This window comes from Maylandia zebra, linkage group LG4 (genome assembly GCF_041146795.1).
Source record: "Maylandia zebra isolate NMK-2024a linkage group LG4, Mzebra_GT3a, whole genome shotgun sequence".
Taxonomy (NCBI): Eukaryota; Metazoa; Chordata; class Actinopteri; order Cichliformes; family Cichlidae; genus Maylandia; species Maylandia zebra.
In genome coordinates, this window is record NC_135170.1 from 26,452,940 (window position 1) to 26,478,389 (window position 25,450).

General features: G+C 38.5%; 1 protein-coding gene across 5 annotated transcripts; it reads right to left on the bottom strand.

The window, feature by feature from the left end:
- Positions 1–3,438: 3,438 nt before the first annotated feature.
- On the bottom strand, positions 3,439–25,222 carry LOC106674506 (vascular cell adhesion protein 1). Of its 5 annotated transcripts, XR_013098386.1 has the most exons (11): positions 24,764–25,222; positions 20,052–20,203; positions 19,011–19,052; positions 18,634–18,891; positions 18,052–18,378; positions 17,715–17,954; positions 17,353–17,580; positions 16,961–17,224; positions 16,040–16,829; positions 12,818–13,150; positions 8,583–8,671 (listed from the first exon to the last, which is right to left on the bottom strand). XR_013098386.1 is itself a non-coding variant. In XM_076883291.1 (7 exons), exons 2-7 carry the CDS (start codon positions 12,906–12,908, stop codon positions 6,692–6,694), a joined length of 1,359 nt encoding a protein of 452 aa, XP_076739406.1. In that variant the 5' UTR covers positions 12,909–13,150; positions 13,629–16,673; the 3' UTR covers positions 3,439–6,691. The 5 variants fall into 5 exon arrangements, 4 of the variants coding, with proteins under 4 accessions (XP_076739406.1, XP_076739408.1, XP_014263561.1 ...); XM_076883291.1 differs by lacking the exons at positions 16,961–17,224; positions 17,353–17,580; positions 17,715–17,954; ... (3 more) ...; positions 20,052–20,203; positions 24,764–25,222 and adding exons at positions 3,439–6,858; positions 6,991–7,254; positions 7,432–7,758; positions 8,053–8,307 and having other exon boundaries at positions 8,417–8,671; positions 13,629–16,673; XM_076883293.1 differs by lacking the exons at positions 16,961–17,224; positions 17,353–17,580; positions 17,715–17,954; ... (3 more) ...; positions 20,052–20,203; positions 24,764–25,222 and adding exons at positions 3,439–6,858; positions 6,991–7,254; positions 8,053–8,307 and having other exon boundaries at positions 8,417–8,671; positions 13,629–16,673.
- Between the last annotated feature and the right edge of the window lie 228 nt (positions 25,223–25,450).

Genomic DNA, 25,450 nt, shown 5'->3' on the forward strand with positions numbered 1-25,450 from the left:
TCTTTCCACAAGTTCATGCCTTCAATATTCCTCTTGAAAATCAGTATCAATACACTTTTCAGCTCCTTAGGCTTCCTCTCATTCTCCAGGATTTTGTTAAACAGTCTGGTTAGAGTTGACTGTCCTCTCTCTACCACCACAGGCATGTCATCTTGACCAACCACCTTTCCACTCATCACCCTCTTCATAGCTGCCCTCACTTGCTCCTTACTAATCGGCTGCACTTCCTGATTTTCAACTAGTCCTTGTCTCTCTCATTTTCTGAATTCAACAGCTTCTCAAGTACTTCTTTGAATGTTGTAAATAAATAAAGAATCACAGTGACAACAGATACAGATACACGACCTTCCACCCTTTGAGGAACTTTGAGGGGCTCAGAGTTCCCCTGAGCTGGTACTTCTCCAGAGTGAAAATAGCCAGTTGAGGTGGTTCAGGCAGGAAACGTCTTATGCACCTCCAGGCATGTCCTACCTGAGAAAGCTCAGGGGCACATGAGGCAGGGATGATCAGGCACTTAAAACAATACTTTGAATTCCATATGCAATAGTATCTCAGATTATATAATCCATTCACAAAAATGGTGGTTTGAAATTTCTATTAGTATGAATGGCTTTTTTCCTTCAGTACTTTGAATAAATCAGTATCATGATTAAACAGTTACCAGTCATTAGTTTGGTTCTTTTTCACCAGTGTGACAAATCTTGTCTTTCTCACAACTTGCAACACACATGTAAATGACAGCATTGGTAGACGTGGCTCTTGTGACAGTGATAGTCATCTGGCGCCCCTCAGTGGTCTCTTTTGCATTCACAGCATCTATACAGATCCAGCTGATGTTAGAGGGAGGGTTGCCATCAGCATTGCAGCTTAGTGGAACATTCTCACACATTCTCAGGGTGTAAATAATCCCACTGGTTAACATTTAGTCACTTTGATCTCATAGGTTGACAGGTGAAAGAGAAAAGGACTGTCTGTGCAACCAGAGTTGTTTGAGCTCACAACACTTTAAGAATACATTAGTATTGGGTGGCAAGCTGATATCCAGAGTTCACTTAGTGGAAAATAAGAAGGAAATCTTACAAAGAACAACAGCAGTGTAAGGTGCTGAGGTTGCAGAAGGATGGACTGATAAGATCCGAAGCAGGTGCAGGAGGGATCTCTGGTGCTTTGGGTCCTAAGTGCAGCACAGCCTCACATCTGAAAACTAATCCAGGGTAATCTCTCTTGGGAATGAATCTTAAAACAGACGACACATTGACCGGATTTCCATGAGGGTCAATAAAAAGTTTTGTGTGCACAGTTTCATTTCCTCTTTACCACTTCACTGTGAGCTCCTTCACGGGAGCAACATTGGTGACATTGCATTTCAAATCATACTCTGTGCTCTCCGTCATTGGACTGTGATCTATTGCAGAAATTGACGCAGTCTGAAGTTTTTGTAAATAAATGAAAGTAAAAATAAATTATGTCAATGAAGACAGATTTTTAGTCATTTTGTCTTGATGTCTTTCCATCACCGCAGATGATTATAAATTCAACAGTCAACATGTGATTAAAATGTAACTTTAGTACAAGCTGTTTAACCTTGTGGTACCTGTTTAGAAATCACCACCATATTTATACATATTTCCCCATTTTCAGATGCTCAAAAATAGTTGGACAAATCAATATCATTTTAAATATTGCTAAGGATTGTCTTATTGCATTGGAGTCACACTGGGTTAAATATGTACACTTGGGTTTTAAGGGGTATTTATTATTTTCTTCTTTTTTTGGGGTTGTATGGAAGCCCCAAACGCAATTTCATTGTTCTTGGCAATGACAATAAATAAATAAATACTATAAGAAATGTTATTTAATACCTGGATCCTATACAATCCTTTACACTATCGCAAGTCAAGACGTCATGGACATTAACAAATGTTATTTCTACCTTGAGTTTCTCTGCTAGGATGTTGAATAAGCTAATTCAGTTGCTGCTTGTTTGTGGCTCTCTGTGCATTCAGTTTTGTCTTCAGTAAATGAAAGTATGCTCTGTTGGATTGTACTAAGGTAACAGGCTTGGCCAATGAAGAATATCCAATTTCTTTAGCTTGAGAGACTGCTTTTGGTTAATGATCCATTTGCATTGTAAAGTGGTGTTGGATCAGGTTTGCATTCAGCATTTTGTCTGAGTCTGAGCAGAGAGTATAGCCCTGTACACTTCAAAATTCATCCTGCTACTTCTATCAGCAGTCATCTCATCAATAAATACCAGTGGTCCGATTCCACTGGCAGCCATACATGCCTCCACCATGTTAAACAACATGCTTCGCATCATGAGTTGTTTTTCTCCTTCTCTACAGATTTATCTTCGTCCGTGTCAGAAGTTCACCTTGTTTATATCTGTCCAAGCTCTTTTAGATGCTTTCTGCCAAATCCAGTATTGCATATCAAATGCAAGTTGAACAGTTGAAATCAAGTCCAAATTGTTTATTTGCAAAATCCTAGGAGACAGGCATCACCTGACCATAAAACTACTTGTCATTCGATTGTCCTTTGAGTCTCAGAAAATGCTCTTAAACTGTCACGGTTCTGGGTCAGTTTGACCCAGTATTTTGAGTTATGTTTTGGTTTATTTTTCAATGATAGATTGTTCTTTATGTTTCTCTGGTGCTTTGTTGGGTTTTATGATGAATCTGCCTTTCAAGTTACTTTGGTGTGTTTGATTGTTTCCTTATTCTCTTAGTGCTTGTGATGATGATGATGATTATGATGATGTTCTATGTTCCAGCTTATTCTGGTTTATTCTTAGTTCTGCCCGTGTTAAGTCTGTGTTTCTTAGTCTGCATCCTTGTGTCTTATTTCCTGTTTTATTGTGAAAGTCTATGTCCTATGTTAGTGTGTGCCGCTTTGCTCCCCCTGTCTCGTTAGTCCAATTTCTCCCAGCTGTGTCTCCCTCCTGTTGCCCATTCCCTGATTACCACCCTGTGTATATTAGCCCTGTGTTTTCCTGTGCTCAGTGTCGCGTCGTACCCTCAACTAGCTGTGTGTTCTGCTTCTATGTGCCTAGTGTTTAGGCTCCTGCTGCAGTTTTGTATTTCTTTTCCAGTGTCTCAGTCCTTGGTTCCTCTGTTCAGACTTTTGTTTGTCTTTTGGTGAGTTTAGTTTGTTCGAGGCTTTTCCCAGCAATAAAGCTGCGCTTTAAGTCTCACTTCCGTGTCTGAGTTCTGCATTTTGGGTCCACCACTCCTGCTTGCCTGCCTGCCACACAGCGATTCATGACATAAACAACTAATGCAATAATTTTTTTTTTAAATCTCGTGACTTAAAGCTTAAACTTTAAGTCATGAGGTTTGGTGTTTTAAGCACTTCAATTGCATATTGATTATTTAATGTAAAATTGTGGTAAAATGATAGGATCATCAAAATGATGGCATAAAGAGACAAAGTCGCAATAATATTTATTTAATTATGTATGGAGTGACCTGTGTATATCGGACATTATGACATCAAAATGAGAAGAAGGCAGAGACAAATTAGTAGGCATACGTCAATGTGTAACTCTCCAAAACGTTATTGTTTTTTATTTCTACACAGTGGTACAAATACTTGAATGAGAGCAATTACAGGCTACTAATACCATCAAGAGTGAGCAATTAAAGTGACTATTCTAGCAATGAACATCATTCTACCAAAAATTGTATCAGTTCATTTGAGCAATGATGTAATCCATGTTTTCTGGAAATGTATACATAAAGATAAGCTGTGCAACACAATTGTACCTTTATCTTTGATAATATTACTCTGAAACCTTTGTTTTTCTTTTGGTTTCTGTACTTTATTTAAAAAAGACATCTTCATCCTTGTGGTTTCATGACTTTTAAATTCGTAGATCCTTCAAGTACATTTCTTACTGCAAAACGTACTTTATTTTCATTAAAATTAGAGGTTCTAGAGTTTTCTTTAATTTAAATGTTCTTCTAAATGAAGTGCCACAGGGCTGACCAAGAACAAAATAGGGGTGCACCACGGGAAATCTGAATATTTAATTTTTAATTAATTTGATTTTAGTTTTGATTTTTATTCTTGCTTCAGAGATTCTGGTTCTTGGTGTTGTTCAAACATACATCTGGTTTATTTATTTTTTTTCATTAGTAATCTGTTCTTCTTATGTTCTGGGTTCTTGTTATTCCTCTAATCTTCTAACTTCATTTATCTCACCTTATAAGTTTATGTGTTACATTTAAGTTATTTATTATGGCACCTTGTGAGAGGTCATTTTGGTTCCTACCTGGTAATGTTTATGGTGGAATTGTTTGTAGAGTGTAACATCCACTGTGTGCCATGCGTGTCAGGGAGTGAACAGAGTAAAGTTCACAGTTTTGGTATTAAGATAGAAGAGACTGTAGCCTCCAATGCAGCCACAGCCCAGAGCTACCACAATTTATCCCCTCAGTCTTCCCTTTGGGGATTTTGTGTTGTACTTTGTGGAATTTTACAACCACACTAATTAAAGGGGCCACTTTTTGTTAAATCCTGCTTGTCTCCTAATTTTACTTTTGGGGTTTTATCCTGCAAATTGTGACAGATTTGTATAATCTGTCACAATTTGTATAAAGTAAGTGTGCTATGTAGAATGTCTGTGAAGGTTCTCAGTCATCCAGGTCATCGTAGTCCTTTGACTGCTATGTAGAATGTTACTTTTCAGAATGATATCTAGTATTGTAGGTGTGTTTTTCATCACAATTAGTAATCCATCCAAGTGACATCAAAGGGGAGCAATCATATATCAGTGGAGGGGTTATTCCGCTCTAACGCATAATTTAAAAAAAAAAAAAAAAGCTGAATTGGTGATTCAAAATGGCCTGAATCTAGAGACTGAGCCATCTGTGACAGTCATCAAGAAAGGGTTCAATGAGACTTCATAAAGTATTACAGGACTCAGAGGAAGGCATCTCTTCTTCTTCAGAAGACTTAGGGACTTCCATCTGCCACTGAGGGTGCTTAAGAACTTCTACTCCTGCACCATCGAGAGCATCCTGACAGGAAACATCTGCACCTGGTTTGGGAACAGCACCAAGAAGGACAGACTAGATCTGCAAAGAGTGGTGCGCTCAACCAAACGCATCATTCGATCACAGTTTCCTGACCTGCTGTCCATCTACACCAAGCGGTGCAAGAACAAAACCAGGAAGATTATGAAGGACCTCTCCCATCCCAACAATGGACTCTTTTCACTGTTGAGGTCTGGGAAGCGCTTCCGCTCCCCAAGGGCCAAAACAGAGAAAATGAGGGGGAGCTTCTTCCCCCAGGCTATTTGGGCCCTGAACCAAGTGCAGGACTGGACTCTCATTCATCACGTCACTGTTTTTATTTGCACACTTCTTCCAATTTCTCTCTTAAATCATTATTTGCGCATTCTTTTTTTTACTGTAAATTTCTAAGTTAAAATCTGTAAATTTTGTCATAATCTGTAAATCTGTAAATTCTTTACCGTCGTTTAATGGTCGGGCATTGCACAGAAACAAGCACTTCACCACTTGTCTGTGTATGGTTGTGTGTGTGGTAAATAAAATTTGAATTTGAATTTGACTACAGGGTTCTTTTTTGTAACATTAGACACCAACTGGTGGCCCTTGAGTTTTAAAAAAAAGCCATTTCTAAGTTGTTTTCAGTTTTTATATTATGACCGTTAATCTCATTCTTCCTCTTTTCTTCCTCTATTTAATATCATGCAAGCGAAGCAGATTATACTCTCACTGAAAGCTCTTTGCAAAAATCAATTTTCAGGCCAGTCAGATTATTCAGAAAGCAAAAAAAGCTTTTCCAAAGTTATCCCAGCAATTTGAAGGAAGGTCCTGTTGAATAGGATCCAAGCACAATATAACCACTGACTGCTCCAGCTTTGTCTTTCTTCAACACATATAGCTGATTAATTGTTTAATAACCATCACACTTAAGCAATTAATTATGCTTGCCAGCTTTTAGCCTGGTTTTTCCAAATATTTAACATGATGAAGGAAATCAGGTCAACGTAGCTTTCCTATCCACATCACTCTCAAAAATCGTAATAAGCCTTAAAGAGGAAGCGATCTGATCTCCACACAGGATGCCAGCCAGGAGGCTGTGCTGTAACCCGACAGCCTCCACTGGTTAAAATCATCCTATTGTTTAATCCGTGTTCTTCAATGAATTATGTTATAAAAAGTATTCTGTGGACTCTGGAAATCAGTGATTCCCTGGCAGAGAGTCCTGGACTAGCAGATAATCACCCTCTAATTCAGATCATTAATAATTCGCCTTTAAGTTCTGGCATATGACATAGACTACTTTGTTTAAATGCAGTAATACCTGTTAGGGCTACACTTGATATTTCACAATTAAAATGAACTGTGGGTCAAAAAACATAAAAACAATAAAAAAAAATTAATTCAAACATAAGACATAATATTGCTAAATGTTAATTGTTTTTACAGCAGTTTCATGCACTGTTTAGCAGACATATACATAACATTATTAACTCTAAAGCATAACCTTCTTATTATTTTAGATATTTCTGCTATTTGTTTTCTGGTATATGAAGTTGTTTAATTCAAGGAATTAATTTATGGAAAAATTAAATGTACATTTATAAAATATTATAGGACAAATCATAAATTACATATGCAATTAAAATTTTACTTCATTTTTCATAATGCAGGGAAATATCCTAAGCATTACTACTGACTGTCAGAGGGACATCTGTGGCATTTGATACTATGTCAAAAGAAGAATGCCAATTTTTTCTCTTTCTATAGTAAATAAAGACCAGGAGGACGATGAGGCCAATGGCAAATACAGCGAGCAACACTCCAATGACTAGCAAAGGGACCTTATCTGTAAGATAAGCAAAATAAAAACAACATTAAAATAAGATCAGTTCTCGATGTCATATATTGTTCATTTTAAACATCAGTTATCACTTTTCTTTATACATTTCCATAACTGTTCTCCAAAAAGTAATCATACCTTTTATCACCAGTGAGACAAATCGTGTATTTCTCCCAGCTTCATTCTCAGCAACACAAATGTAAATGCCTGCATTGGCAGACGTGATTCCTGTGATACTGATAGTCTTCTGTTGTCCCTCAGTGGTCACGTTTGAATTCACAGCAGCTGTGTAGATCCATCTGATGTTTGAGGGTGGGTTACTGTCAGCACTACAGCTTAAAGTAACATTCTCACCCTGGAGCACTTCCTTGCTTTCATTTCCATTCTTGAACTCAGGGGCATCTGTGGAAGAAATACATGAGAGATTTAATAAGATAAAAATAGTATGCTTCAAACTTTACTTTCATCTAAAATTATGTATATTCAATATTGACAAATCATTTAAAAAGATCGTGTGATTCTGTTGCAGAGCTCTGAGGTGGAAAAAAAAAACATGAAATACGTGGGTGGAAATCTTACAGAGGACAACAGCAGTGTAAGGTGGTGAGGATGTATTAGGGAGGAACTTTGGTCCTTTAGGTCCGAGATGCAGCTCAGCCTCACATCTAAAAGTTAATCCATTGTAATCTCTCTGAGTGGAGATTTTCAGGGTAGAAGATGCGTTTACTGGGATCGCAGTAGATTCATTAAACGTCTCTGTGAGCACAGTTTCATTGCCTCTGTACCACTTCACTGTGAGAATCTGTACAGGAGCAACACTGATGACATCACATTTCAGATCATGCTCTCTGCCCTCCACCATCGGAACATGACCCATGTCAGACACTGACACAAAGTCTGGAGTTTCTGTAAATAAAACAATTTTTATTTTTTGGTATTACTGATTTACAATGTAAAAACCAAATTTAATGTCTAACATTATTACATCAGTACAGGAAACATGCATTTCTAAAAGTGTTAGTTTGCAGGTGCCAGAGTCACATTTTGATTTCCACATAAGGAACATTTGAATTGGATCAATTAGAAGCTGCTTGATATTATCACGTCTAAGCATGTCTTTAATTATTGCTTTCTTGCATATGCATTTTTCAGTTCATGCAGGTCATAATACAGTAACACAGTCTGTGCACATGTACTTACTGTAAACAGCGATGAGTGGACTCACAGTACACTGGGATCCATCAACCAAAGTAGCATAGCAGGAAGGACTTGGAGTCCACTCTTCTAGTTTTTCAACCCTCCAAGTGACAACAGGAGGGCGTTCAAATCCTGTACCTCCAAATGGAGCCTCCCAGCCCATTCCTTCAACATCTGTGGCTGATGTGCTGCAGTTGATTAAAATTGGATCTCCAAATTTCACAACAATTTCAGAAGGTGTCAGTGTTAAAGGGCAACCTGCCATTAACAAGCACACATGTTAACATTTAAAACTGATTTTGGATATAAAAAGACATAAGTCCCTAAAAAAAAGGACAGTAGTTGTAAGGTAAACAGGGATGTGTACCTCTTGGTTCAGCATGAACATAGAATGTCTTAGTTATGTTTCCTAGAATACTGGGAGCTGTGCAGGTGCAGGTTGTGTTGCGGTTTACTAGGGTGATATTGAGACTGTTTGTGTTCTCCAACATATTTTCCCCATCACAAGTCCAGCCATAGACCGGAAGAGGGTTTCCCACAGCTTCACAGGTCAACATAATATTAGTGCCCTCACTTGAAGACATCACATGAGTTCTGTTTTTTGTCTTTGGTTCAAGAGCATCTGAAAAAAAGAAGAAAACAGAAGATTGTTATTTACACAGTTTTATATATATATATATATATATATATATATATATATATATATATATATATATATATATATAGATAGATAGATAGATAGATAGATAGGGGTGCAACGATACACAAAATTCACGGTACGGTTCGATACTTTGGTGTCACGGGTCAATATTTTTTTGATACAAAAAAATGTTCATGCCTTTTTAATTTGTCATTTATTAAAATTATAAATATATATTTTAACTCAAAAGTACAGTTTTTAAATTTAATGTTGCTGAAACAAAAGTAATTAAAAAAATAAAATCTGATTGAGGAATCACTCATCTTTGAAAAGGAGAGTTTATTACAGAGAAATGGCTCTTTCCAAAATAAAAGCTATACTATACGCTTCTTCTGGGCTATATTCTCAGCAGCATATTGTAGCGGGTCAGGGCTGTTCGGGGTTCTGTTTGTACAGTTATGTTTTGTTTATGTTGCCATAGTGACGGGTGACGCCCTCTCGCTGCGACGGTGTGTCCTTCCGGGGTCAGAGGGCGCCCTGTGTGTTGTTGTTGTTGTTGCTGTGCGGTTGCCGCGCTGAGCAGTTAGCTAGCGGCAGTGTTCTTCTGCAGATGTCAATAAACGGCTGTGCTCCCTGGCTAGCTCACGGGAAGCAAGACCAAACGACACCTCCGTCTCCTCCTTGTCTGAGCTCGCCACATTGGTGTCAGAAGTGGGATGATGGTGGCACCCCATGTTCTGACCCGAGTGACTTTTCCCCCCGCCGGTCGTGACCGGCCGGTGCGCCAAAAGAAGGCACCTGGACGTTTGCAGGACTTTGTGTGGGGCAATGGGGTCGTCGGGGACGACTGACCCCTTAGGTGGGGGCTATGTAGCGGGTGAGGGCTGTTCGGGGTTCTGTTTGTACAGTTATGTTTTGTTTATGTTGCCATAGTGACGGGTGATGCCCTCTCGCTGCGACGGTGTGTCCTTCCAGGGTCAGAGGGCGCCCTGTGTGTTGTTGTTGTTGTTGTTGCTGTGCGGTTGCCGCGCTGAGCAGTTAGCTAGCGGCAGTGTTCTTCTGCAGATGTCAATAAACGGCTGTGCTCCCTGGCTAGCTCACGGGAAGCAAGACTAAACAACACCTCCGTCTCCTCCTTGTCTGAGCTCGCCACATTGGTGTCAGAAGTGGGATGATGGTGGCACCCCATGTTCTGACCCGAGTGACTTTTCCCCCGCCGGTCGTGACCGGCCGGTGCGCCAAAAGAAGGCACCTGGACATTTGCAAAGTGAAAGCAAAAAACAAGCGCAAATTCAAACGCAATTTTAATATGTCACATATTGACAGTGGCTCACCGATGCCAATGACATAATTATCCAGCTACATTTCCGAAAGAATGCAAAAACATTGACATATATTTTTCCTTCCTACAATAGCCCGACAGGCAGGGCAGAGATAGATTTTGGTAGCCCGACTGAAAAAATCGCTAGCCCCGGGACGTCGGGCTAGCGATTTTGCAAGCCTTGCATCTGATTGAGGAATCACTCATCTTTGAAAAAGAGAGTTTATTACAGAGAAATGTCTCTTTCCAAAATAAAAGCTATACTATACGCTTCTTCTGGGCTATATTCTCAGCAGCATATTGTAGCGGGTCAGGGCTGTTCGGGGTTCTGTTTGTACAGTTATGTTTTGTTTATGTTGCCATAGTGACGGGTGACGCCCTCTCGTTGCAATGGTGTGTCCTTCCGGGGTCAGAGGGCGCCCTGTGTGTTGTTGTTGCTGTGCGGTTGCCGCGCTGAGCAGTTAGCTAGCGGCAGTGTTCTTCTTCAGATGTCAATAAACGGCTGTGCTCCCTGGCTAGCTCACGGGAAGCAAGACCAAACGACACCTCCGTCTTCTCCTTGTCTGAGCTCGCCACAATATTAAACATATCAGGTCCCCATAAGGAGAATCATGTGCTAACGGCTGTCTAAATGACTTGGGTAAAGTTTGTAGCATGCATGCTTGTTGGTTTTGTCTGCTTCCACTTGTCTTTGCACTAGGATGATGTCGGCGTAAATGTGCAGTCATATTCGTTGTGTTCCCACTAGTGCTGTCAGCGTTAATCTCGTTGAAATGACGTTAACGCCACAACACGGCAAATCGCCGTTAACGAGCTACCCCTGATCGCCTGTGCGTGGGGCTAGATGGCCAACACCTTAACGAGCTAACTGCGCTAACACACTAGTTCCCACCCATGTAATTGAGCATTGCGTGGCACATCCAACATACTGTTTTACTTTAGTCCATGACGCGCTTACCTTCAGGGTCATACGTCACATGCAAACCAAAATAATTCCAAACGCCAGATCTGAATGAGGGTGGGGGAGGTTCAATTTGCCATGTTGCAAGGAGAGCTTAACTTCTGTCTCGCTAGCTTGCCCTGCGCTCTTCCTTCTGACGAGGCTGTCTGTGTTGAACGCTCAGTGGATCTGCGCTCGACAGTGCAGCCTAGGCGGAGTAGTCGAACGCAAATTCACTGAGCGCTCAACACAGACAGCATCGTCAGAAGGAAAGTTGATAAAATAAATTACAAATTTTGTATTGTTCGATACATATGCGTACCGAACCGAAAGCACTATATCGAACGGTTCAATATCGATACGAGCATCGTTGCACCCCTTATATATATATATATATATATATATATATATATATATATATATATATATATATATAGATATATAGATATAGATCTATATCTATATCTATATCTATATATATATACTTTTCTATGCTGTGGTGTGCTGGGGGAGCAGCACAGCAAAGAAGGACTCATCCAGGCTGGAGAAACTGATCAGGAGGGCTAGCTCTGTGGTCGGCATGAAGCTGGACACTCTGGTGACAGTGGCAGAGAAAAGGACATTAAAGAAACTGATGGACATTATGGACAATGCCAGGCATCCTCTGCACACGGCCATTAACAACCAGAAGAGTCTGTTCAGTGACAGGTTGCTTCTCCCAAAGACAAGAACTAACAGACTTAAAAACTCCTTTGTCCCACACACCATCAGACTGTTTAACTCCTCTCTGGAGGGGAGAGGGAGGGGAAACAGGAGGACAAAGGAGGGAACAACTAAGCTGTAGTGCCTCTTCACCTCACTGTACAATACCTTGTGCAATACTTTTGTAAATAGTCAACGGTGCAATAGACTCAATACTTGAAATGTGCAATTCACTTGTATTTTTATTTTTATTCCTATTTATTCTATTTATCCCCTTCGTATATTTTATTTATATTGTCTCTGTATTTATATATATGTGTGTGTGTATAACTCTGTAACTTCTGTCGGTGCTGTGCTTTTTTGGAAATCGAATTTCCCAGAGGAACCCACCCGAGGGATTAATAAAGTTCTATCTTATCTTATCTTATCTTATCTTATCTTATCTTATCTTATATATAGATATAGATATATGGCACCTAACTACACTGGTTTTGACATTGTTTTACTGACTCAAAATTGGAAAATTAAGTGAATGTTGTATTTTCCTAGAAACATTAGGATATTTACTTACAGTGGTCTGAAACACTGTGTGTTTGAGAAATGGCATGAAGTTTTGGTCCATGCAGTCCAAAGTCCAGCTGAGCTTCACATCTGAACTCAACTACATTTTTCTCTCTGGTTATGTTGACTCTCAGGATACTGGACTTATTTGTTGTGTTTTGTTATTGAAGGGTTGTGTGATGATCCTCTCATTGTTTTCGCGTCAGTTGCAGGTAAGTAACGCTACTGTAGCTCCTACTGGTCATAAAGTTTCCAGCGAGCAAAGTTTCAACCGACAGACCCATGAATTGTTGACCACCACACTCACTTTATTGATTGAGATCAGAAGTTTGTTCCGCAATAACACATACCTGTAACTCTTCCATCAATAATAATTTGAATGTTTTTGTCTTTTGTTCAAATCTCAGTATTTACAAATCATTCTTTTTATTTTTGCTTTTTCCAGTTACCTTTACTTGTAACTCATGGAGGCCATTGAAATTAAATTTCCAACAATAAACTAAGCGTGAAGTTAAAAGGGAAAGTTAAAAGTTTTGTCTCTAACCATTATTAAATAAATTAATACACAGTATGTCAGATCCACAGAGATGTCTTCAGCACTCACCACACAGTGAAAAGATGAGCATGAGGAAGCCCAGCATTGTGGCAGACAGCATGCAGGATGATGGAGGTGGATGGAGGAGATGAGGTGTCATTCAGGAACATCCAGAAAAAGTTCAGTTTCAGGATTTGCATTAGATGTTGTGAGGCACAGGAGTCAAAATTATCATTGAAGGTCCTCAGCTGATAATCATTAAAATGGCAGTTACGAAGTTATGAATGCACAGTTTTGCATTCATAGGCACAGTTGTATATATCCAACTACAATGAAACTAGTTGGATATATACAGGTCCAGTCTGACCTAGATCAGCCTCGGTGTACAAAGATTTGCAGCACCTGTAAAACAAGATCAAATTTGGAGCTTTCAGAAAAATGTAAGGCTTTCGTGTACAATTTGGGTCAGTTTAGAACATTTTGGGGAGTTTTATACTAGCAAATGTCAAAATGGGCCAAATTTCATTTGCTCTACCCATGATCTCTTGCAATGGTGTTGGACATTGCAAGATTAACAGTAACTCCAAAATGGGATGTTCGGGAATTATGGGAAGAGCGTCTTGAGTTTTCCTACTTTCTGACTCTCAGTATTAAAACTATTTATAAAATTAAGTTAATGTTCTGTTCAGCATGATAGGAAACCACTGGCCGAGCTAAAAACACTTTTTGTATTAAACAGAATGGAGGGATAAAGCACTTCTAAGTTTACTTGACATATTGTGAAAATTACACACTTTCTTTCACAGCTTGCACTGCTTTAAAAAATTGCATTTCTGATATACAGACAATTACTCACAAGCCAAGCAGCTGACAAACTCACCCAGTGATCTATGTCCAAATCAAATATTCAGCTTGTTGGTTAAACTGTCAGATTATTCCAAATACTTTTCCAAAGTTATCCCAAAAGGTCAAAATGTGAATACTTCTCTGCTCCACCTTTTCTTTTTGTGCATATATACTGAATCAGAATGCTCAAACTTTTAATTTGGGCTGTAATTCGTTAGTCTGGGTCTGGTTAATTAACATAAGGAAGGAAATATGGGATAAAAATAGGTTTCCTATCCACGCCACTCCCAGATCCTTATAAATCTTAAAGGAACATCACCCTAAACCACACAGAGACTAGCTAGGAGACTGTGCTTCATCCTGAATCCCTTAAATGGTTAAAGTGATACATTTATGCAAGAAGTGCATGTTCCACAGCCGACACACTCAGGGAATTCTGTGCTTCCCTAATTGACCATCTCACACTTCCCCACATGAATCCTGCCATGGAGTTTAAATTCCAACATTAAATAACTCTCTGACTGATGCTTGCAGACACTTACTGTGTGATTGAAACGATTAACCACTCAAAATTATTTTTTTACAGCTTCAAATAATCTACTTTATTTAACTTGTTTAGGTTGCAGTAATGCCATCCAACATACACATCCAACGTTTCAAGACTGAAAATCAGCTTTAAGGAAAAACAAGTAAACCATAAATGAAATGCAAGACAAATAGTTAGGTTACAAATGTCATTAAGCTGCAGTTCAGATGCAGCAAGTGTCCTAAGCATTTGCACTGATTGATGTCAAAGGGATCTCATAACCAACTGGCCGTTTGTCAGGAGAAACAGTGTAATGGCCATGTTTTTTCTACCATTTGTAAAAAGGCACCTCAAGGAAGATGAAGCCAACGACCAACAGAGCAAGCAAAGCCCACATGACTGGAAAAAGTCTAGCAGTAGTCTTATATTTTAAAAAAAAGTAAAGAAGGTAAATAAAGAAATATATATCATCTTAACATAAAATATATAAAACATGCATTCGTTTACCAATGTTTTAGTATTAAAATAGGTATGGCTGATGTGCTGCAGCTGAAACTGGATCTCCAGATCTCACAACAATTTCAGAAGGTACTAATTTTAGAGAGCAACCTGTCATTCACAAGCAAATATATTCAGTCAAATCATCTAAATAACCCACAAGCACATTAGATGTAAGCTAAACAGGGAAGTGTACCTCTTGGTTCAACATAAACGTGGATTGTCTCGGTTATGTTTCTCAGACAATTGGCAGTCTTGCAATTTACTCACATGCTATTGAGACTATTCGTGTTCTTTAATCTATGCTAACAATTTTAATTAAATATCTCTCTTTCTGTATAGACGACCAGGATGTTTACTTGCAGTCTGCTGAAACTCTGTGTGTTTGAGAAAAAACGTGACATTTTGGTCTGTATGGGCCAAAGTCCAGCTGAGCTTCACATATCACATCCCATCTCAACTAAATTTTTCTCTTCTGAGGTTGACTCAATAGAGGACTCATTTACTGGTGTTTTTATTGTGTCATTGAAAGATTCTGTCTGCATTTTTTACATTGTTTTTGTACCAGCTAACAGTCAGGTATTTGTCGGAGCAACAAATAGTGTTAATGATGTCACACTGCAGCCAATTCTGTGTTTCTTCTCCCATCACATTCACATGCTGTACAGAATCATCAGCTTCTGGATTCTCTGGCGAACAACATTAGATGAAAAACTTAGTTACTTATTTTAATAATTATTAACTTTCTCTTTGCACTGTATATATTTAAAATGAAACTTACTAAATACAATAACTTGAAAGTCCTTGCTGACTTCGTGAAACTCATTTAACTTTATTTTGCACTTGGCCTTCTCATTCCAGTCTGACAGTGGCACTGAGTGGGAGATAAACATTCCTTCATCTTCGATCTGAAAGATTTCATTTCCAACTGTCTAGTACATCCACTCATGTTCATCCAATGTGATGGTGCAGTTTACAGTGAGAGGTTTTCCTTCATATTCTGCTATAATCTCAGGTGGATCCAGAATAAAAAGGTTGTCCTTTGTTATGCATGTGCTGTAAGCATCTGTAAACCGCCAAGATCGATATTTTTATTTGGATACAAAAAGTAAGCTTTGCTCCCCTTTTATGGTTTACACCAGTAATGCATGTTTCTGATGTTTGGATTGTAGCCCTTGTTCTCTGGTTTCAAGCAATAAACGTATAATGGACATATCTGTTATTTGACACTCTATTGTGTCACTGTAAATAAATTAAAGAAATAACCCTACAATAATACATAAAGACAAAAAAAACAAAACATCTATCATATGACCCCCTATGACCTCCAGTGGAACACCAAGGCGTTCCCAGGCCACCCAAGAGATATAATCTCTCCAGCGTGTCCTGGGTCTGCCCCAGGGCCTCCCAGTGGGACATACCTGGAATACCTCACCCATGAGGCGCCCATGAGGCATCTTTCTCAGATCCCCGAACCACCTCAACTGTCTCACTCAGCTCTCTCTTCACCACAACAGACCGGTACAGCATCCGCATCACTGCAGCCAAAGCGCCAATCCGTCTGTCGATCTCCCGCTCCCTTCTCCCGTCACTCATGAACAAGACCCCGAGATACTTAAACTCTAATATTTAACGACTAAAAAGAAGCTGCCTTGTGAGGAAAGTGAAAAAGAAATAAAAAATAATACATGAAAACAGATTTTAATCCAAATAGAGGACACAACATGGGTTACTGTTAACAGTTTCCTGCTTCATAGCACTGGATAACACAGTATTTTTGCATCACAAGTGTAACCTTTTTATTGTTTTGCACATTTATACTGTTTTCAGGTCTATGAAGTTTAGAAATGGATCATAATCCATTTATGTGTAAATATGCTTTTCATTTTCTAGCTTTTAATGAATCAATGACTCATATATAAATATGTAACTTGAAATTCAATAATGTAATTAATCTGTAAAATACTAACAAATCTAAATTGTATTAATGAGTTTGACACGCAGAACAGAATGCAGCAAAGATCCTACGCATTGCCATTGGCTTGTGCAAAAGTCAAATGGCTATATTAGACATTTGGCACTCCGGAACAAAATTGTATTGTCCACGTTTTTTTTGCCGGTTGTGAAAATAGACCACGAGGAGGGTAAGACCGATGATCAATAGAGTGAGAAAAGCCCAAATAGCTGGAAAGAGGACTTTACTGGTATTGCCTGTAAGACCAACAAAATAAAACAACATGTGACTTCTGTTTAATACATCATGCCATGCATTGTTGAAATTAAACATCAGTAATTTTTTCCTACATTTCCATAACTGTTCTGCACAGAGTCAGTAATCATACCTTTTATCATCAGTGTGACGAATCGTGTATTTCTCCCAACTTTATTCTCTGCAACACAAATGTAAAAACCAGCATTGGTAGACGTGGCTCTAGTGATAGTGATTATCTTCTGGTGCCCCTCAGTGGTCACATTTGAATTCACAGCAGGTGTGTAAACCCATCTGATGTTTGAAGGTGGGTTACTGTCAGCACTACAACTTAAAGTAACATCTTCACCCTGGAGCACCTGCTTGCTTTCATTTCCATTCTTGAACTCAGGAGAATCTGGAAAAAATACAAAATTTTGAAAGTAAGTAATGTCCTTCAAAATATATTATCATCTCAAAAATTATATATTTTCACTGTGGAGAAATCATAAAAAGACAATATAATTCTGAAAATTTTAAACTTACACAAAATTTCAAGATACAGTGTGTGTTCAGCTGTTCCATGTGTGTTGTGTGCATTAAGCAAGTATTTTCCACTATCATTCTTTTTCCAGAGCTGTGGGGAAACCATCTGTTTGCCATCTTTAAGCCAGGTGAGGGTGGGTGTAGGTAATCCTACTGGTTCACAGATACTTTGATGTTTATCATTCACTGTGATTTCATAGTGCTCTTTGCAGGTGAAAGAAGGACTGTCTGTAAAAATGGTATCAGATTCATTTAAATAAATAAGTAAATAACTGAAAACAAAATATTATCTTGTCAATACTTTAGTGTGTTTTATCATTATTCGGCTAAAATATAAAATGACCCAGGTCTGATGCACTCACATTCCACTGTGATATGAACTGAGGTGTTGCTTCTGCCACGACTGTTTTGAACTACAGCCGTGTACTTTCCTGAGTCAGTCCTGGTCAGTGACCTCGATGGATTGATGAGTTTCTCCTCATAGAACCACTGAACAGTGGGAAAAGGGTTCCCATCAGGCTGACAGGATAACATGTCAATGCTGAAGGCAGCACTTTCATTAACAGTGACGTAGTCTGGACAAGATTCCATGAATGGTTTATCTAGGAAGGAATATCAACATAGATTAATTTATATTTCATAGATCACAGAGCTGTGTCTTAGATTAAAAAATATGAAGTAAATTGGTGGGAATCTTACAAAGAACAACAGCAGTGTAAGGTGGTGAGGTTACATTAGGGGGGAACTTTGGTCCTTTGGGTCCGAGGTGCAGCTCAGCCTCACATCTAAAGGTTAATCCATTGTAATCTCTCTGAGTGGAGATTCTCAGGGTAGAAGATGCGTTTACTGGAGTCATAGTGGAGTCATTAAACATCTGTGTGAGCACAGTTTCATTGCCTCTGTACCACGTCACTGTGAGATTTTGAACAGGAGCCACATTGATGACATCACACTTCAGATCATACTCTCTGCCCTCCACCATTGAACCATGACCCATGTCAGACACTGACACAGAGTCTGGAGTTTCTGTAAACAAATCAAAGTGGGGAAAAGAACAATCAAATATAAGCATACAGAAAATATGCATTATTTCACACATGATGTTGCTGGTTGCAAATAAATTTTCATTTTGACTAAAACGTACTAACAATTGAATCAGAGTAATTAGAGGATAATAGATACCTGCTGAGCATTATAAGTGAAATCACTGTTGTATTATAATACAAATATCAGTTCATGTAGTTTATAACACAATAAAACAGTGTGTGCACATGTACTTACTATAAACAGTGATGAGTGGACTCACAGTACACTGGATTCCATCATTTAGAGTAACATAGCAAAAAGGATTTGGACTCCACTCTTCCACTTTGTCAACCCTCCAAGTGACAACAGGAGGACGCTCAAATCCTGTACCTCCAAATGGAGCCTCCCAGCCCATCCCTTCAACATCTGTGGCTGATGTGCTGCAGTTGATTAAAACTGGATCTCCAAATCTCACAACCATTTCAGAAGGTGTCAGTGTTAAAGGGCAACCTGCTATTCACAAAGAAATGTTTTCAGTCACAACAGTCAACAGTATGTGACTATGTCTAGCCTGTTTCAGTTTAAGCGTTGTTTTCATTAAGTTGCATGATCAAAAGAATGTTTTGTCTCACTCTCATTTCTTTTTGTTGCATGTTGAAGCTGTGGTTGGAGCCCTGTTAAGATTGAACCATGCAAAATATGATTTTTTGCCATTTTTCAAGTGGTCTTAAACTACATGAAACAGAACAAAAAACTAAATCAAAAAACAAGTTCAAACTACAGAACTCACTAAGTGCCCAAGACACTAGGGGAAGAAGATCAGGAAACAGAATAACACCCAGGAACTACTCTGATGAAGATCAAAGGGAGACTGAGACAATATAGACACAAGAGAGTTATTAGGGGAAGCGGAGACTAATAGGAAACACTCAGGAACTCAGGAATAGCGTGGCGAGTAAACTCATCACAACTCACAAGAGACAAGAGAGTATCACAATAAAACAGGAATCGAACAAACACAAAGACCTACTGATACAAACCTGATTCAGAAAAAGAGCAAACACAGAGACAAAATGCTGTTTAATCACAGAGACAAGACAAACAGCTTGTGGACAAGAGAGGAAACTTGCACTAATACAAAAGAGCTAAGAGCTAAGCTAATTCAGAAGCATTAAGGAAATGACATTAAATTAAATACCATAGAACTAGAACATAAATTATTAATTATTTACCCAAAAGTAAATCAAAAACCACCAAAACTCAAAACACATAACCCAAGATCCTAGCAACAAAGTTTTGTAAATGGTGCTAGATTCTGATGATTTACTGATGATGTTTCAACCATAAATAACACTTTTAACTTGAAAATGTTAAATGTTAAAAATTCAGATGTTATATCAGTGACAAGTTTCATCTTTTTTATTTTAATTTGAATCTCATTAAAAGGGAAGCATTTACAAAGCACCATTATTTTCAGTTTGTCGTTACCCTCGCTGCTGACATGTGGAGATTGTGGCCATTGAAACTAAATGCAAGCCATAAACTGAAAGTGAAGTTAAAAAAGAAAGTAAAATGTTTTGTTCTTAACTGCCAAATGAAATACTATCCAACCTATCCTTTCCCACCTGCATTACACAGCCAGTTTATGACACATAGAGCTCTTAAGCACTCACCACACACTGAAAAGATGAGCATGGGGAAGCCCAGCATCCAGACAAGCAGCATGTTTAGTCAGCATACAGGATGAAGCAGATGGATGGAGGAGGTGAAGACTGTTTCAGGATTGCCCAGCAGAAGTTCAGTTTCAGGATTTGCATTAGATATCCTGCAGTACAGGATTCAACGTTATCTTTACAGGTCCCCAAATAGCTCGTCTTAATTGATTATCCTACAATCACATTTTTACAACATTTGTCATTGTCTAAAAACTTAAATATCTGGCCAATTACAACTATGACAAGTACAGTAATCCATGTCATCAATAGTGGGCAAATATTTGTCCAACTTATCTTTTTAAATAATAGTAGATATAATACAATATGTTTTTTTAGTTGTTGTTTTTTAATTAGGTTGTTTACATCTATATGTAAGACACATGGAAGAGAAAATAATTGTAAAGCTCAAGATTCAGACAAAATCTAAACATTGAAAAATGTGTCCAGGATTAACTTTAAAAAGCTTCACTTTCCACAAAAGCAACATGTTAGTAATTTTAAAAAAAAACACTCTTTGTTTCAACTACTAAATGTTAAAGAAAAAACTGGGAAAACACAGGGCGCTAACTGTGAACGCAAAGTTCTGCAAACACAAGAGAGTTTCTACGCATTCATTCCTTGCCAGAAGACCTCTGGTGTTAACACAGATTCTATAAAAGATTGATGCAGCCACCAAGCCTGTCATGAAGACTCGAGCTGATAACACTTTGCACACACTCCTGTGTTGCTTTTGTTGATATGGATGAATCACATGCTCCACATGAGAGACGTGCAGCTACTTTGACTGAGCTAATGCTTGAAGTTGATTGTGGTGGTGGATACTATGTACACTCTGTCAGGACAAGGGGTGAGAGAATTTGTTACTTTTTCACTTACAATACATGTAATAATTAATTAATGTAAATATAACTTTAAGCGTGCATTTTTTGCTTTCTGCCTGCTGCCAAGAAAAGTTTATCAGCACTTATGGTCCTACCAGTGGAAACTAACCACTGGTAACACAAATGACCTACTTTTGGAGGAGGAAAGAAAATGTACAGCACACACACCAGGTTAGTTCATTATGACATTTATAAAGAGAAACTTCACAATTATAATTTACAACTGAGGAATGCAAGGAGGTCCTACTTCTCTGACATCATCACTAAAAACAGCCATAATGCTCGGGTCTTATTTTCTACAGTTGACAGGCTAACAAACCCTCCTGTGTCAGTGGCAGCTGAACTTCATTCAACCATGGCCTGCAATGACTTTGCCAAATTCTTCACTGAAAAAATCCAAAAAATTAGACAAGCAATTGGTACATCAACAGCAGATCCAGGATATGTACTGTGTCCACCAAAAAACTGTTTAAACACCATGAAACAGTTTCAACCTATTAACAGCAAAGACCTGGAGGACATCTTAGGTCAACTGAACTCCTCCTCCTGCTGTTTAGATGTCCTGCCAACAAGTTTTTTCAAAAAGGTCTCAAAGACTTTAGAGTCAGACCTGTTACAGATCGTCAACTTTTCTTTATTATCAGGTGTGTTTCCAGAATCACTAAAAACTGCTGTAATCAAACCTATACTGAAAAAGGACAATCTTGACAAGACACAAATGAACAACTACAGGCCGATCTCAAATCTCCCGTTTTTAAGTAAGATCATTGAAAAAGCAGTTTCTCAACAGCTCAGTTACTTCTTAAAACAGAATAATTGCTACGATGCCTTCCAGTCAGGTTTTAGACAGAACCACAGCACTGAAACCGCTCTGACCAAAGTGTTTAATGACATATGTCTGAATACAGACAGTGGAAAAATGTCAGTCCTAGTTTTACTGGATCTCAGTGCAGCATTTGATACAGTTGACCACAACATATTACTCAAACGACTGGAGAACTGGACAGGTCTTTCAGGAACTGTACTAAACTGGTTCAAAACATACGTAGAAAACAGGAAATACTTTGTATCAATAGGTAACTTCACATCTGAGCAGACAAGTATCACATGTGGAGTTCCCCAAGGTTCCATCTTGGGACCCCTTCTGTTTAACATCTACATGCTCCCACTGGCACAGATTATAAACAACAACAAAATAAACTATCACAGCTATGCAGATGACACACAAATATATATCACAATGTCACCAGGAGACCGAGGCCCTGTACAGGCTCTTGGTAAATGCATTGAGGAAATCAATGACTGGTTGTGCCACAATTTTCTCCAGCTAAACAAAAACAAAACTGAGGTAATAGTCTTTGGCGCCAAAGAAAAACGATTACAGGTCACCAGAGAACTTCAATCTATACATCTAAAAACCACAAACCAGGCGAGAAATTTGGGTGTAGTGATGGATGCAGACCTAAACTTAGAAAAACACATTAAGACAATAACAAAGTCAGCTTACTATCACCTCAAGAATATATCAAGGATAAAAGATCTTATGTCTCAACAGGACCTGGAAAAACTAGTCCATGCATTCATCTTTAGTAGGCTTGATTACTGTAACAGCATCTTTACAGGTCTACCTAAAAAATCAGTCAGACAACTACAGCTCATTCAGAACTCTGCTGCTCGAGTCCTCACTAAGACCAAAAAAGTGGACCACATCAGTCCAGCTCTGAGGTCCTTACACTGGCTGCCTGTCCGTCAGAGGATAGACTTTAAAGTTCTGATGCTGGCCTATAAAGCTCTGAATGGTTTAGGACCAAAATACATCAATGACCTCCTGACCCAGTATGAACCATCCAGATCCCTCAGGTCATCTGGATCCGGTCTTTTATCAGTTCCCAGAGTCAGAACCAGACACGGAGAAGCTGCATTCAGCTTTTATGCTCCTTATATCTGGAACAAACTCCCAGAAAGCCTCAGATCAGCTGAAACACTCAGTTTATTTAAATCCAGGTTGAAGACTCACCTGTTCTCAGCTGCATTTGAATAAAGCACCAAATCCACACTTTAAGCTTAAATTTCAAAACTTACATTTAACTACTGATTTTATCTACTGTTCTGATTTTATCTGTTTTGATTTTATATACTGTTGTTTGTTTGTTTGTTAATTAGTTAGTTAGTTTATTTGCTTGTTTTAATCAATTTTAAATCATGCTTTTTATTTGTTCTTGTTTCTAATGTCTCTGTAAAGCACTTTGAATCACCTTGTTGTTGAATTGTGCTATACAAATAAACTTGCCTTGCCTTGCCTTGCCTTAGTTATAGTTGACTGAAACTTCATCTGCTGCACCTCACATATTTCTATGAGATGGTGACTTTGAGCAACAGTGCTGCAAGGGCAAATTTAGAAACAATGTTTTAATTTAAGTATAGCTAATACCCACACATGCTCTTCTTGTGTGAGGAGTGACATGTTGAGATGCTGCAAAATTTTCACTTTCACTATGACACACAAAGATCCCCTAGTTTGAACATTGCTGGATTTTTATGTGAAACATAATAGGAAATTTTAGGATTCTGATTTCCTCTGTTTTAAGTTGATTTGGCTGAGTGGAAGGCTCTACATGTTTTATCTTATAGATATATTCATCTGTACAAGTTATCTTTGGAATGTTCTGACTGTAATCTGTGACCATGATGGGTAGATAATGTGTTTCTATGCTTCTACGCTTGTTGTCATTCTTTGTCAAAAGCCATGCAGACTGCTGTTGTACTCTGTACTGTTGTTTGACCCCTTTGCAAAGACAAATTAAAACCTCACAAAGACAAGCTGTTTGTGTAGATCAGTTTCTTTCAGATTTCCATAACACCACTGAACTTGACACCCTTGGACCTTTGGCTGTGCATAGCTCTGTCCATAAAAATTACAAATAGAATGGTTGATAAATGGCCGCCCTGGCAGAGTTAATTCATGTGTTTGGAATTATAGTTATAAAATTTAAACAAGATCTATATTATTAAAAGAATGAACAGACTGTTTTTGGGTTTTTTTGCTTTGTTTTTTGGTGCTGTTAGGCTCCGTCTTATTACAAATTTGTTATACAGGGCATTAACTGTGAACAGTTTTTGTCTTGAATAACTTTTGCAAAGTAGACAAAAAATTCGTTTGACTTTTTACTCAAGTTAGAACCTTACTGAACGACCTTTATGGTGCCAGAGATTGTCATGATCGTGTAATTTTAATAGTTTTTAAAATTTAGCAGTTGTGGTTCTGATTTCTATTCTTTTATCAGGTTTTCTGGTTCCTACTGTTGTTTACTGTGTAACTTTCATTCTTTTTCATTGGTATTCTGTTCCTCTTCTGTTCTATATTCTGTTAGTACTAGTTCTCTCAGTCTTCCCTCTGTGTGGTAAATGTCCTTTGAATTTAGCTTGATATTCAGTAATGTACAAAATACTAAGAAACTAAAACTTTAAACTAAATGTTAAAGAGTACAGAGTATAATGCCTGCATTCAAAATATATTAAAGTAAAAGCAGAAAGTAGCAATACAACACGTAAATGTTAGGCGATGTACTCATCTGCATTCGGAATGGTCCTGTCTCAGCTGTCCTCCAATGGTGTCAGGCATTAAACAGTACTAACAAAACTATATTACTACTTTAAGGCACTTCTAAGTTGGTTTCACTTTTCATATCGTGACTATTAGCTTCTCACTTCTTTCCTCACCTTGCAGAAAATGTATGTTAATGACACTGACAATATCATACATACAAACGAGGCAGATGATAGACTCACCCAAAGCCCTGTGTCCAAATCAACGGTCACTTATTTGGCCGAACTTTCAGATTATTTCTCTCACACAAAAAAAGAAAGAAAAAAACCTCTCCAAAGTTATCCCAACAGCTTGGAGGACGCCCCAAGGGAGTACAATCTCAGCATGATGTAAACCTGCTCCGGCGTTTCTTTCTTCAGTTCAAACTCGAAATCAACACCATGAACATTTAACTCGGGCAGTTCTTGTTCTTCCAAAAAAAATTTTACATTGCGACAAAAACAGGAACAAACTAGTTTTCGCATCCCCGTCAAGCGAAAATACTACTAGTCTGTGTCGCATCTTGATAAGCCTGCACTGGTCAAAGTTGTACTTCTGCATTGATAGTGTACTTCTTTAATCTGGTGTATAAAAAGGATTCCCCGAGATACAAGCTCCGGAAATTCTGATTCTGTGCTTTGCTTGGGTTTTATATTGCATCGGCTGTGATTTTAATCTGTGGCTGTATTCTTTCTTGATGCATGTTTTTGTTGTAAAAGTCGAGGTTTACTTACAGCTGAGCGAGTTCATGTCCTTGAAGGACACTGTCGTCAGCCAATCAGGACAGGGAGCCACCAGGAAGGGACCAATGAAGTGGTCTGGTGGGAGGGACAGAGACACGGTGCAGAGAGACCTTGCTGTGGGGCAGGAGGAGAGGTGGGGAGGTTCTC